General features: G+C 44.4%; 1 protein-coding gene across 1 annotated transcript in view; it reads right to left on the bottom strand.

Annotated features, from left to right (window-relative positions):
• Positions 1 to 14699, bottom strand: part of Sym (symplekin scaffold protein) — a 106830-nt gene that overhangs the window by 25819 nt on the left and 66312 nt on the right. The window contains exons 7-8 of the mRNA XM_045749978.2: positions 9442 to 9672; positions 8847 to 9008 (exon numbers count right to left, since the gene is read on the bottom strand). Of these exons, the coding sequence (XP_045605934.1) occupies positions 8847 to 9008; positions 9442 to 9672 (393 nt within the window). The remainder of the gene's footprint in view (positions 1 to 8846; positions 9009 to 9441; positions 9673 to 14699) is intronic.

The following is a 14699-nucleotide window of genomic DNA, read 5'->3' as shown; positions in this document are numbered from 1 at the left end:
AATTGAGACAGCTCAACAGATGCTGAGCAATAGTGGCTGCTTTTTGATCAGGTAGATCAATTAGATCTAAGAATATGAAATGGGGATTACCTTCCTTATCATTTTCACATTTCAAGTAAACTATCAAGGTTGATTTAATGTTCAGGCTTGTTGATTCATCAATGACAACAGAAAGTGCGCCATTTTGATATGCTGGCAAATTTTCTTGTTCATATTAAGGCTATGTGAGTAATTATCTCTGTGGCACTAGTGCGGGAATACAGTCCCATTACAATGTCAACACCATTTTGCTTTTGTAGTTCCAGTAAGCCAGAGTGATCAGAGTTTAGTCTGTCATTCTGAGCTAAATAATATACAGAACATAAAATTGAACAAGTTGGCTTTAGATGCGAAGCCTTCATGGCATCACACAATTTTCCAAGAGCATCTTCACAAGCAACATTTTCAACACGTAAAGCAGCAGTGTGAACTTTCCATAGTTAATGATCAACAGTTTTTGTTCTGAGAGACTTCATATGTGTACCTTGATCTGCTGCATAAGAGTATACTTGGTACATCTGCCACTCATTTGATAGTCTTAAACCCTTAGAAGTGAAAAGTGTTACAGTGCTTATGTCTGCATATAATTTACACCCAAGTTATCATCCCTGAAGTCTAACCATAGGTGTCCTTTTTTTTCTTCCACATTTCTTCAGTCCAAACACCTCAACAGGGATACAAATTAGACTTCAAAGCATCATTACTTTCTGAATTGCACATAGATCCAGTTTGAAAATTTGAACTAGAAGCAGTCAAAACACAACTTTTGCCACTTTCACTGTTATCATTATCCATTTCCTGTATGTTATTCTTCTTACACTCCTCATTTTGTTTACGAAAGATGGAAGTCAACTTTGCTTGCTTAGGAGCTATGATGGGGTTATTAGTGAGAAAAAATGCTTCTATATTAGAAAGAAATTAAGACCACCAATCACCACTTTACTAATGCCACTGAAACACAGAAGCAGAGTTGCCAACACAGTATTTCCCACAATGCTAGAACTACCCCAAAAACCACTAAATTATGTAAAGTTGTGTGTAGCAGTTTTGTTTTGTTACCTGCCTAGTATTTAATACTAAAATGTACTGTTGTATGAATAAAGAATACCTGTCTAATGAACTACTGCTAAAGCCATGAATGTTATCGCTGAATATCAGTATCCAAAGCAGTAGGTTGGCAACTTTGTCTCATACCATTTGTCTCTCTTAAATGGATAGGATGTGTTCACATGCATCGGATATTATGTTTTCAGATTCGCACAGTACAATTCAGCCTGATTACTTTTTAAATATATAAAAATTTAAATATTATTGAATCTTTAAAAACAAAAAAACAGCGTTGAATGTAATGAAACTCCATTTTCTGGGTGAGACCCGGAGGCTCCCTGGAGCTATCCAGGCTGATATGCTAACGTCAAACTTTGGCATCAGTCATGTGTATGGAGTTCTGTGGCCCTACCAGGGACCACGAGCCAGAACCTGGCCCAATCAGAAAGGCATGGGGAAGCAATGATCTATAGAAAGCCCCAAGTGGTTGGAAGCATTTTATGTCTGCCATCGACTGGGTCAGGTACCCAGAGAGGTAAGCGTCCCAAAACAAACCCCTATTCTGGTGAAAATTGCTACAAAAAGCCGAATAAGTGGATAGAACTCTCAAAAAGAAATGAGCAAACGAGCATGACATCACACGTCGCTGCGCCGCTGTCTGTGCAGCTTCCCCCCTCCCTGGGAGTGGGAGCCTCAGACCCCCACACCAGCCATCCATCTTTCAGATCTGAGGTTGGACATCAAAACATGTGAAAAATCGCCGACCAGGGAAAGGGAGGGATGCCAGGGAGCCTCCAGGTCTCACCCAGAATATGGCATTTAATTACATTCAACACTGGTTTTCTGGGGGAGCCCCCTTTGGCTCCCCAGTATTAACTACCGACAGAGGAAAAATAGAGGGACTTACCCGGGAGGCGGTTGCTGCTCACTCCTCAACCCGAAGTCGAGACAACTGGCTGCAACTGCCGACCCAAAGCGACACAGGCCCGACTAGGCCCAGGAACGTTCACAAGGTAGCGCGCAGCCAAGACCCTATTTGTCCGCCTAAAACCCCGCGCCCGAATTTCAGCCCAAGACAAGTTGCCAAAGACGGCAGCAAGAGCAGCGAACTTACGAACGTCATGGGCGTGGGGATAGACCGCAGGCTGGCTAGCCTTAATGACCTGGGAGACCCGCACCCGAGAACAGGGAAGGAGAGAAACCGGATCAAACCAAAGCCCATTCCCGGACACAGAATCCATGGCATGCAAATAACGGCGGAGGGCTGCAACCAGACACAAAGCATGATGCACCCCTCAGCCAGACCAAAAAAGCATCAACAATTCAAGGACCCCTCTGGAAAGTAGCCGTCTCATTCTTCGCCAGAAAAGAAGGAGACGGCTGCAGACAAACAAATTGATTGCCACGACCGAAAGAGCATAATCCCCTGTGCCGGAGGAGAGCATGAAACTCCCCAACCCAACCCCCAGAGGCCAATGCCAACAGGAAAAGAGCCTTCGAAAAACAATCCTGAACCGAAAGGGACACAACAAACTGAGAAGAGCACACTGTCCAATGACCAGGATGGTTCAGGTGGTGCATGAGCAGGCCGGAGATGAAACAACGCATGAGACAGCTTGCGAAACGGCGCAGAAGTAACATCAATACCGAAAGAAAGCTGAAGCGGCTCCGCCAGCGCTGCACGATACAAGGCAACAGTATTCGGCATAAGATTACGGTCCTGGAACAACCAAGAGAGAAAGGACAACACCACCCGAACCCATAGCAAAGCACAAAGATGAAGAGTCAAAAAGAAACGTAAGGACCGCCAGGAAACTTCATACTGTCGCTGAGAGGAAGCCCACAGGTGGGACACTAACAAGGAAGCCACCTGATCACCACAGAGATAGAGATTACCATAGAGATGAAGATTAACTCGAGTAAAAATACCATACACGAAGACTCGAGAAGATCGAACCAGTCACGTGACGCACCAGTTCGATCTGCTGGAAGAGGTAGAGCCGCGGAAAAACCTCCGGGTTCGGACACCGAGCAAGGAGCGCCTGAAACCACGGCTGGGCCGGCCACTACGGGGCCAAAAGGACTACTCTTCCCTAGTACGTTTCCAAGCGAGCCAGGACCTGGAGCAACAACTGAACTGGGGGAAAGAGGTACAGGAACTCCCACCTCGACCAGTCCTGCTGAAAGGCATCGACTTCGACGGCTTCACAGTCAGGGAAGGGCACCACATACAGCGGGAGGCACCGTGACCACGCCGACGCGAAGAGGTCCCCCTCCGGGCCTGAAAGTCTGACAGAGCCAACAGAAGGAGCCGGCGTCGCCCATCCATTCCGTGGACAGGGTAACGAAACAAGACAGGCCGTCTGCCAAGAAGTTGGACACACTCCAAACGTGAACTGCCAGGAGAGCTAAACCCCAAGAACTCAGCAGACGAATCACTCGAAGCGACCAGCGCCAAAGAGCCAAGGACTGCATCGAACCCCTTCGGTTCAAGCAATGAACCACCAGAGAGCAGTCCGAATGGAGCCGGATCGTCGATCTGCGGGTGACCCAAATCCTCCGAAGAGCATACCACACTGCTGCGAACTCCCGCAATGTGCTGTGGGCCTGACGGAAGGACGGACCCCACCGCCCCTGGCCGGCCTAGTGAGTATTGGTCACAAAGCCCCAGCCGAGAGACAATGTGTCCGTGAATACTGTACATCGAGCGAGGGCTCGGGCAAGCGCCAAGGCACTGAATCCCAAGAAACTTGAAGAGAAAGCCGGCGACGCAGCAGCCGATGCAAGGCCCCCCCGGGGGCTGAACCCAGCAATCGTGAGAGAGGCGGAAGGGACATCCTTGAAGGAACCAGAACAGCCAACAAAGCCAAACCTGACCCGGCGGGTAGACCACCACTGCAAAGTTCAGGCAATGGTGGTCTACCATTGCTCGAGCAACTCAACTGAGCAACCGCCGGGTAACCAGGGAGCCCCCCCAGAAAAAGGCACATGCGAGACCGCAGCCGAAGGAGAGACTCCGGAGGAAGAGACAAAGAAGTGGTCCGAAAATCCCAAACAAGACCCAGCCAGGTCCGAACCTGGGAGGAAACCAGATGGGACTTCCTCCAGTTCACCAAGAACCCGAACCCAGCAACCTGGGAAAGAACCAAATCCCTGGCTAGTAGACAAGCGGACCGGCAAGGAGCCCCAACCAGCCAGTCGTCGAGGTAGGCCAACACCCGAACACCCAGACCTGTCACCACGACCCAGAAGGGCGTGTGAACACGCAAGGAGCCAGGTTCAACCTGAACGGGAGACAACGAAAGCGGTAACTCTGCCGCCCCACAACAAACCAGAGCCAATCCCTGAACCCCTGATGAATCGGGACGTGCCAATAAGCATCCCGGAGGTCCAGGGACACCATCCAAGCGCCCGGCGCCAACAGGAGCTGAACCTGGGACAGCGTGGTCATCCAGAAGGAGGGGCAATGAACCCAGGGGTTCAGATGGGACAAGTCCAGAATGAACCACAGGTCCGCACAGTCCTGTTTCGGAACTGGGAATAGACGGGAAACCCCTTTGAGAGACGCCGTCATTTCGACCACGCCCAAGTGAACCCACTCCAAGATGACCTGACAGAGCGCAGGGGAAGAGGCCTGCCCCACCAGCCCCGAATCCCCCAAAGGAAGAGGGGCAATCCAACGCCACCGCAGGCCGACCGAAACGACCCGAAACGCTCACAAATCGTGGGATTAGGTGTGAGTGAACAGAGCAAGCCTCCCCCCATCGTCCCGTCAATGAGGCGAACCACGAAAGGGGCGACGCCCCGTACGAGAACCCGAGCCTCACACAGAGCGAACACTGCGCCGACCAAACGAAGGCGGGGGCGGCCTCGAAACTGGCACCAGCAGACTACCCCAACAAATGAAATCCTGAGCCCTGGTACGACCCTTCCCAGAAGGGTCGTGCTGGTCTGTGCACTTTCTGGATGCCAAAACTATTAGTAGTTTCAAAGTGTTATATGACAAAGAGTGCTGGGAAGACGGGACACCACGAGCTTAGCTCTCATCCTGTTACTACACTTAGCTCTCATCCTATAACTACACTTAACTCTCATCCTGTTACTATACTTAGCTCTCATCCTGTAACTACACAGGTAATTACTAAGAGTCCAAATGAGCCAGTCACTGAGATACACAAAAACCTTTATTCTCAGGAGTTTTTTCTTGAGCATCAGCCTGGTCAGCCTGTTAAAGTTCTGGGCACCAAGTTCAGCCTGGAGGGAAAAAGCCTGGCAGGAAGTCTAACCTAACCCCTATTCTTTTAGAACAACCCCAGAAATGTGTATTAGAGCCAGAAGCAGGTGAACTTGAAGTTCAATAGAACTGGATTAAACCGACATGAGGTTCCTGTTCTGTATGTACAGTGGAACCTTGACTTACGAATGTTCTTACCTACAAATTTTTCGAGTTATGACCCCCAATTTCGTCGGAAAACTCGACTAGACTTATAACCTTTGCCTCGACTTGCGACTTTGTTGATACACATATGGGTCGACGGAGCTATGGTTCCTGGTGGCACGGGCGACCCCGCTTCAGTTTACAAGATCACCCGCTTAGTGACAATCGTGCTTGAATTCTTTGTAAAGAATTTAATTGTTTTTCAGCTGTATACCATGCCATGGATTCCTCAACAATTACGAAGTGGTGTGCAGTATAGGAAGAAATGCAAAGTTTTGTTGAAACAACTCGCCCAAATCAAGATGCAGTAGGCCATTGCCTTAACCGTTTCAATGACACTGTGATACCTCACTACATACAAATGTTAAAACGTGGTGGAAAAACAGAGCAGTGAGCCACAACCAGGTCTTAGTCATATTCAGGCAAAACATAGGAGAGAGAGTACCCCAGAAAAATTCTCACTACCTGATATTATAATGGACAGGGACTCCCCTTCCCCCCCCCCCTCCTCACTGTCTTCCAAATGCCAACAAGTCATACCTGCTTGATGGGGTTCTGGGAGTTCTTGTACTCCCCAAGCCCAGCTCGAGGTCAGGCTTGACTTGTGAGAGTTTGGTCCACCAGGCTGTTGCTTGGAGCGGCCCACAGGCCCACATACCCACCACAGCCCAGTTGGTCCGGAACTTCTTTTAGAAAACAGTCTAGTTTTCTCTTGAAGATGTCCACAGTTGTTCCTGCAATATTTCTTATAGTCACTGGTAGGACATTGAACAACCGCAGACCTCTGATGTTTATAGTGTTCTCTGATTGTGCCTATGGCACCTCTACTCTTCACTGGTTCTATTCTGCATTTTCTTCCACATCGTTCACTTCAGTACGTTGTTATTTTACTGTGCGGATTTGGGACCTGGCCCTCCAGTATTTTCCGTGTATATTATTTGGTATCTCTCGTCTCCTGTCTAGTGAGTACATTTGGAGAGCTTTGAGACGATCCCAATAATTTAGGTGCTTTATCGCGTCTATGCATGCCGTATATGTTCTCTGTATTCCCTCTATTTCAGCAATCTCTCCTGCTCTGAAGGGGAAAGTGAGTACTGAGCAGTACTGGAGATGGGACAACACAAGTGACTTGAAGAGTACTACCGTTGTGATGGGATCCCTGTACAGTGGCACCTCGACATACGATTGCCCCTACTTACGATAATTTCAAGTTACGATATAAATTTCATCGAAAAATGCGACTCGACATCCGATACTTGTTGGTACACGTTCAGGTCGGCCGAGCGCGTGTTTAAAAGTCAAGTGGTCCGACCTGCCTCAGTTTAATACAGCTACCCACTTAGTGACGATCGCGCCTATAAGAAATTCCGCTTTTGTAGTGATTTTTTGCATTTTGAACATTAAAGTAATTATTATATAATACACCATGAGTCCCAGGAAAGTCAGTGGTAAGGCTCAACATATGAGATCCCATGTAAGAATGACCATAGAGCAGAAACAAGAGATCATTCGTAAATATGAAGATGGTGTGCAGGTAGGTGAACTGGCTAGGCAGTACAACAAATCTCAGTCAATGATATCCACCATACTAGCTAAGAAAAAGGACATTATGGGTGCTAAAGTGATGCAACATTACAGACAAATGTTAAAACGAATGGAAAAACAAATGTCTCTTGACATTTGTAGTGAGACAAACAAGCACTGAACCACAACCAGGTCCTAGTGGTATTCAGGCAATACTTAAGAGAGAGAGAGTACCCCAGAGAAAACATCACTGCCTGATGTGATAATGGAAGGGAACTTCCCTTCCAAACAGTAACAACTCTCCTCCTCCTCCCTCATCACCATCTTCCATACGCCGTCAAGAGCCCTCCATAAAGGTAAGAGTAACTTTGGTACTGTATTGTAGTTAGAAAAAAAACATTGTATTCAGTATAAAATGTATTTTTATGTTAATATTTTGGAGGGTGGGGGAACGGATTAATTCAAATCCCTTTATTTCTTATGGGAAAAATCGCTTCGACTTCCAATATTTCAACTTACGATCCGTCTCTGGGAACGGATTAGCATCATAAGTCGAGGCTCCATTGTATTTGAAAGTTCTCCTAATCCATCCTATCATTTTTCTGGCTCACGCAATATTTGCTTGGTTATGCTCCCTAAACGTTAGATCGTTGGACATCATTATTCCCAAATCCTTGACATGCTGTGTTCTTACTATGGGAAGATTCGAATGTGTTTTGTACCCTGTATTATGTTTCAGATCCTCATTTTTGCCGTACCTGAGTACCTGGAATTTATCACTGTTAAACATCATGTTATTTTCTACTGCCCAATCGAAAACTTTGTTGATATCTGCTTGTAATTTTTCATTGTCTTCAGCAGAGGCAATTTTCATGCTGATTTTTGTGTCATCTGCAAAGGATGACACGAAGCTGTGACTTGTATTTTTGTCTATATCTGATATGAGAATAAGGAACAGCAGTGGCGCAAGGACTGTACTTTGAGATACAGAGCTTTTAACTGCGCTTGGACTCAATTTTATTTGATTGACTATTACTCTTTGTGTTCTGTTCGACAGGAAATTGAGTATCCAGAGTCCTACTTTACCAGTTATTCCCATTGACCTCATTTTGTGTGCTATCACTTTATGATCACATTTATCAAATGCCTTTGCAAAGTCTGTGTATACAACATTTGCATATTGCTTTTCTTTCAGAGCTTCTGTTATTTTGAGTCCTCAATGACGGTAAGGTATAACTAGTACATAACATAGTACAAAATGTGTGTATTATGTATGAAATGTATCTTGAAGTTAATATTTTTGGGAGTGTGGAACGGATTAATTCAATTTACATTACTGTATTTCTTATGGGAAAAAGTTACGACCCGTCTCTGGGAATGGATTAAATTCGTAAATGGAGGTACAGTACCACTGTAGAAGCTTTTCAGATCTGATGTAGCAGATGTAGCAGATTTCATGCCTTGGAAAATGACATGAAAAAGTATCACTACTCCAAAACTATAGTTAATATTAATGATGAAAATAGTACAAACTGTTAGAAAAAAAATTGTGTGTAGAATATATGTCATTTAAAAATGAATTAAATTTTTTGTTGCATATGACTCATATTACAAATTATAACACTTATTTGAAAATTAAATCTGACTTAACACTGTATCCCTACATAATAGCTGCTAACCACCATGCATGCTAGAGTCAAAGCATGCCACAAGCTAGAAGACTAGAATTGGTGCAGAGACCAGAGGCTTCCCATGACTGGGATACAAATTCAAATAATACCTCATCTTCCTATAATACCTCATCTTCCTTGGTTTGTTCCACCCCAGGTCCAACACCTGCTGCGGTCAGCTGAGATGCTATGAGTCGGGCCACGTGCTGTATCTGTGTTGGTGTCCCGGCTGCTGTGATAGGGCTGTACCCAACACTGAACACTGCTGGCATCTCTTCGGGTAGATTCAGCTGAAACGTGAAAAGGTTTTATCTGCGTAAAAATCTAAATGAAGCCATCCTTTGATGTTATGAGAACTTTTAAAGCAAATAAGTGGCTAAGAAATATAGTATAGATACAGTAGATGTACAAGAAGTACAACTTCATGAGACAAAACCTCTTTATTACCAGTATATCCATTTTGCAGAGGCACTTCCAGCACCAAACACTATCTCTCAGCCTGTGTCTATCAACAAGTGGTGGTGGCTAAATATGAGCCATATCTGTCTTCCAACCTAAATATTTGTCATTTTGAATACTGTATAGTGTACTGTAAAAACTGAACTTGGTACAGTTCTCCAAAGCTATTTTCTAATCCAAAATCTAAGTAAATTAAAAATGTAGTTTTTAAATTAATGCAATGAAGAATCCCCACTGACTCCAAAGTAAAAACACAACTCTAACCATTGTGACCATAACCAAGTTGGCAACTGTTTCTGCAGACAACTTCTCCACTAACCACCGCTGAGTTATGTCTACAGCCGAGTTCTTCTCTACAACTTCTTCAGGTTTGCTTTTCTTTTCGTCTTTTTCTATTCGTGGTTTTTTACTTGTCGACTCGGATACTTCTTCACCCATTTTATCCCTCCTCACTCTCTTCCGAATCATTTCTTTAGATGGCATCGATTTGTTGACCTGCAATATAAGAAAATAAGGAGAATTAGATCATAAGTCTTGCAGTTTCATTTCATGAACGCTTCAAAATCTTCAAATTGGACAAAAGATTTTCAAACATTTTCATTTACTATAACTTTTTGCATGGTAAAAATTATACAATATTTTCCAGTGGATTTCCACTCTAACCCAGTCCAATGTAAAACTAAATGTCCTGGTAGAGTTCCTATCTGGTTTTGTGTCTCGTGCCATGCAACAAGTGTCCAGACATGAAAAAAAATAAAATTATGATTAAATAAATAAATAAATAAATTATATATATATATATATATATATATATATATATATATATATATATATATATATATATATATATATATATATATATATATATATATATCTGGTATATATATATATATGTCGTACCTAGTAGCCAGAACGCACTTCTCAGCCTACTATGCAAGGCCCGATTTGCCTAATAAGCCAAGTTTTCCTGAATTAATATATTTTCTCAATTTTTTTTCTAATGAAATGATAAAGCTACCCATTTCATTATGTATGAGGTCAATTTTTTTTTATTGGAGGTAAAATTAATGTAGATATATGACCGAACCTAACCAACCCTACCTAACCTAACCTAACCTATCTTTATAGGTTAGGTTAGGTTAGGTAGCCGAAAAAGTTAGGTTAGGTTAGGTTATGTAGGTTAGGTAGTCGAAAACCAATTAATTCATGAAAATTTGGCTTATTAGGCAAATCGGGCCTTGCATAGTAGGCTGAGAAGTGCGTTCTGGCTACTAGGTACGACATATATATATATATATATATATATATATATATATATATATATATATATATATATATATATATATATATATATATATATATATATATATATATATATATATAATATATATATATATATATATATATATATATATAATATATATATATATATATATATATATATATATATATATATATTTATATATATATATATATATATATAATATATATATATTGTGACGGAGTTCCCCCCCCCTTATAATTCTCCCACGCCTGCAGTAAGAGTCATGTCTGCTTTTCCCAAGCGTTCTCTACGTTGCAGGCTACAATTTGATATATGGGAGAGAGTGAAGTGTTCTCGGAGAGCCGAGAAATTTGTGAAATAGTAATATTATGGCCTGTGGTTTAGGCCCTTTAGGGAGCCAAGATGGCGCTGGCCTCTCTGATCTCCCGCCAAAACCGTGTGACGTCAGTGGCACCGGATTGGTCACCGACAGCAGTGTGGCACCGGGAGCCAATGAAAACCTCCCATAGTGAAAGTGACGTCACGATGGAAGGGGGGTCCGGGCCGCGCGCCACTCTGGCGCCAGCAGTCATACACGACACGTCATAGAGGTCGGACGTGCGACGAGTGGTCCTGTCTGTCGGACAGCTGTTTCCCACTACCGTGGATTTACGCGTCACCTGAAGTCCGCCAGTACTCTGAGAAGTCTTCCCTAGTTCATGTGTTGAACCAGAAGAGGGAATTGACGGTTATTTGAGCAACAAGTGCTCCAGTCAGGTACTGTGCCAGTAGCAGTGAAGCCGTGCAGTGACGTATGTTGACGTCTGTGGCAATTCACCAGTTCGTGACAGCGTAGTGGCTGACAGAGCCACTGGGTAGCTGAGGAAGAGAGGACTATTTGGGGAAACCGGACGACTGTAGCTGAGACGTAGGCGACAGCCGTTGCTGGGAGAAGACGACGGCCAGGAGACCGACTCCAACCTTCAAGAAGTCAAGGAGGAGGACGGACCTGCAGTGAGGAGGCACGGAGACGACGCGCTAAACGGTGGGACGACGAGAGGCTCTGGTAGGACACGACGACGTGTAGTGTGGGGGCGTTCCCGACACGAGGACCAGGAGCTACATCTCGACTTTCATCGGAGGATAGGGTGAAGTAGGTGGTTCTAGTTCCCTCCCCATTCCCCTTTAGTTAGCTATATTATTCGGCTATATTATCTAGCCTGAAGATTTTATATGTCGTGAGCAAGTCTCACCTATGTCACGGTGAAGCACCAGCGTGCTAGACAGTACTATCAAGAGTACTTGTAATATTCATGTTGATTATTGGTGTGTACAGGCACCAGGAACCAGTGATAAATTTACTGTGTTGTGTATATCTTTCTATAGATTTTGATATGAACATATAGTGGTAAATTATATGTAATATTATGCCAGTATTTGGAGGTTAGGCTATGTGCCCAGAAACTAATTATTTTCCATGTATTGATGATTGATTTATATACCATATATATGTCTATGTTCATTCAGTGAATAATCATTTGTGAGTACAGTGAATTATTGCGTTATCGCCCACGAGAGAAAGTACTGAAAACTCCAGTGTTAATATTTCATAATATATTGTTGGATAAATAACAATGTGAAGCCATTACAGTGAATCATTATAGCATTGATTGTAGAAAAGACTGTTTGAGCCTGAGTATAGTGTAACTGAGTAATACGGTTTATTTGTGCCAATATCGAGTGTGCGAGTTTCTAGTAATATTGGAAATTTTAAAGAAACAGCGCGCGTGAATCTAGAAAACAAGCCAAGTTCGCGCGGAGAGGCCATTGCAATCAGCTGTTCTTGACACTTGATGAGGAGGGGAGAGTGTTGCCCTCTAGTGATCGCATAATATCCGTGGGAATTACCGGCCGAGTCAGGATCAGTTGATTTATAGATTATTGTGTGGCCTTGTGACATCTTTCATACATTTTAAGTAAAATACAAAACTATCTTAGTGTTTTTATCATTCCCTCCATTGATCTTGTGGTTATATTATACTGCTAAACATAGAGTGATAACAATAAGTACCTGCCTGATTCCTGATCTTTGAGTGTGACCTTGCCAAGGCTACCACTGAATACACCAGTCCACTGATGGTGTTATTGGCCACCTTAAACACCAATTGGCGACCTTGTGGTTTACCGTAGAGCCCTATTGTTGGGGAGGGCACACGACAGTCGAGGTGAACGAGTCGTGTTCTCACTCTTTCTTAATAAGAGGCCGTTAAGATTGACTGGGAGACTCTCCTGGCGTGCAGTGGCGCCGTGAGGATCGAGGGAAGACCCGCAGGGCTACGGTGAGTTACCTTGAGCATAACTATTGCTTACCCCAGAGTAAGGGTAGAGAATAATAGAGAGGTGGAAACCCCAACATTGGCGACCTTGCCAGGATATAGATCGGAGTAAAGGTTGCAGTGGTACTTGGCAGTGGTGTTAGAGATCAGGTGAAGGTTATCACTCGTAGCACAAGATGGAGGATGATAAAGTAGCGAGGTTTATTGACTCTAGAGACGAACAGGTGCTGGAAGAGTGCACCAAGGCACAGTTACAGGCTATAGCGGATCATTTTGGAATAAAGCTGAAATCTGCCAGAGTTGGTGAAAGAAGACTAGAGATAATGGCTCAGCTAAAGGCTCGAGACGAAGCTTTGGGGGAGGAACGGCCCCAAACACCTGCCAGTGAGGGTGAGCACCTGAGTATTGGTGGAAGCAGCAGGGGATCCAGCGGCAGCAGGCACAGCATAAAGCTGGAAATAATGAAGTTGCAGCTGGAAGCACAGCAGCGTAAGGAAGAGCGAGAAGCAGAAGCGCAGCTGAGGAGAGAAGAGGCACAGCAGCGCAAGGAAGAGCGAGAAGCAGAAGCGCAGCTGAGGAGAGAAGAAGCACAACAGCGCAAAGAAGAGCGAGAAGCACAACAGCGCAAAGAAGAGCAAGAGCGAGAAGCACAGATGCAGCGTGAGGAACGAGAAGCACAGCGGCGCCGGGAAGAACAAGAGCGAGAAGCACAGCTGCGCCGGGAAGAACAAGAGCGAGAAGCACAGACGAAGCGTGAGGAGCGAGAAGCACAGATGCAGCGTGAGGAGCGAGAAGCACAGCTGCGACGGGAAGAACGAGAGCAAGAAGTTAGGCTGAGACAAATGGAAATAGAAGCCAACCAGGAGGTGGAGCTGAAGCGAGCTGAACTGGGACTAGGTGCCCCTGCCCCGCCACAGGAAGACCGACGAGTGAGGGAACGAGACCTGCCGGTCTTTGTGCCTAGTGAAGCCGAAAGTTTCTTCGATCACTTTGAGAGAGTTGCTGCTATGAAGAGGTGGCCGAGGGCGGAGTGGGCGGAGTTGGTCCAAGGGAGGCTCACAGGGGAAGCTCGCCAAGCCTTCACTATGCTCGACTTCCAAGAATGCACTAACTACGATGCGGTAAAACGAGCTGTGCTCCGTTCCTTTAAACTCACGCCGGAGTGTTACCGGAAGAGGTTTAGAGAATGTACCCGGTCACCAGGAAAATCGTATGCGGAGACGGCGAGGGACATGGAAAGAAAGTTCCTTAACCCTTAACATGCTCGGGGTCTAATATCCTGCTATCCACACAGGCGCATGTCATTTTGAAAAAAAAAAAAATTTTTTTTTTTTGCTAATCTGTTAAGTTCTGTTCACTGATCACGGGAAAAATAAAAAAAAAATTCTATTGTACTTACTTTTGTTGCAATAGAGCCGAGAAGCTCTGCGATGACGTCACAATCTGCATGGTCGCTCATGCAGTACACGCCCGGGAGATGTTGCGCGCGTTCCTCAAACAGCCAGAGTTGCCACAAATATATTTTCGCGCTATTTATTTACAATGTCTAAGCGCATTTTATCTAATTTTTTTTCACTAATTGTGTTTCAAATACTGTTTGAACATATTTTGTATCAATAATTGTTGCATATTTGAGTATACACAGGCGCACACAAATGTTTTCAATTACGGCAATATAATATGTCATTACAGTCTATTATATTATATGTTCTGCTTATATGTTTACATATTTACACACTCGCACACGCTATACACACTTTGAAGCACACTTAGAAGATTTCTAGACTGTGGTAGTCATTGAAGCAGTCGACAGCACATAATGGGATACCACACGTTTCACACCATGTTTGCACAAGCTTCCGTTTCTTGTCTCTACGTGTCGTTGTTTTACACACCAAACAATCACGTTGGGCTATTGCACG

The sequence above is a fragment of the Procambarus clarkii genome, chromosome 47 (assembly GCF_040958095.1).
Source record: "Procambarus clarkii isolate CNS0578487 chromosome 47, FALCON_Pclarkii_2.0, whole genome shotgun sequence".
Taxonomy (NCBI): Eukaryota; Metazoa; Arthropoda; class Malacostraca; order Decapoda; family Cambaridae; genus Procambarus; species Procambarus clarkii.
The sequence above is the reverse complement of the archived record's forward strand: the minus strand, read 5'-3'. Positions and strand labels throughout refer to the sequence as shown.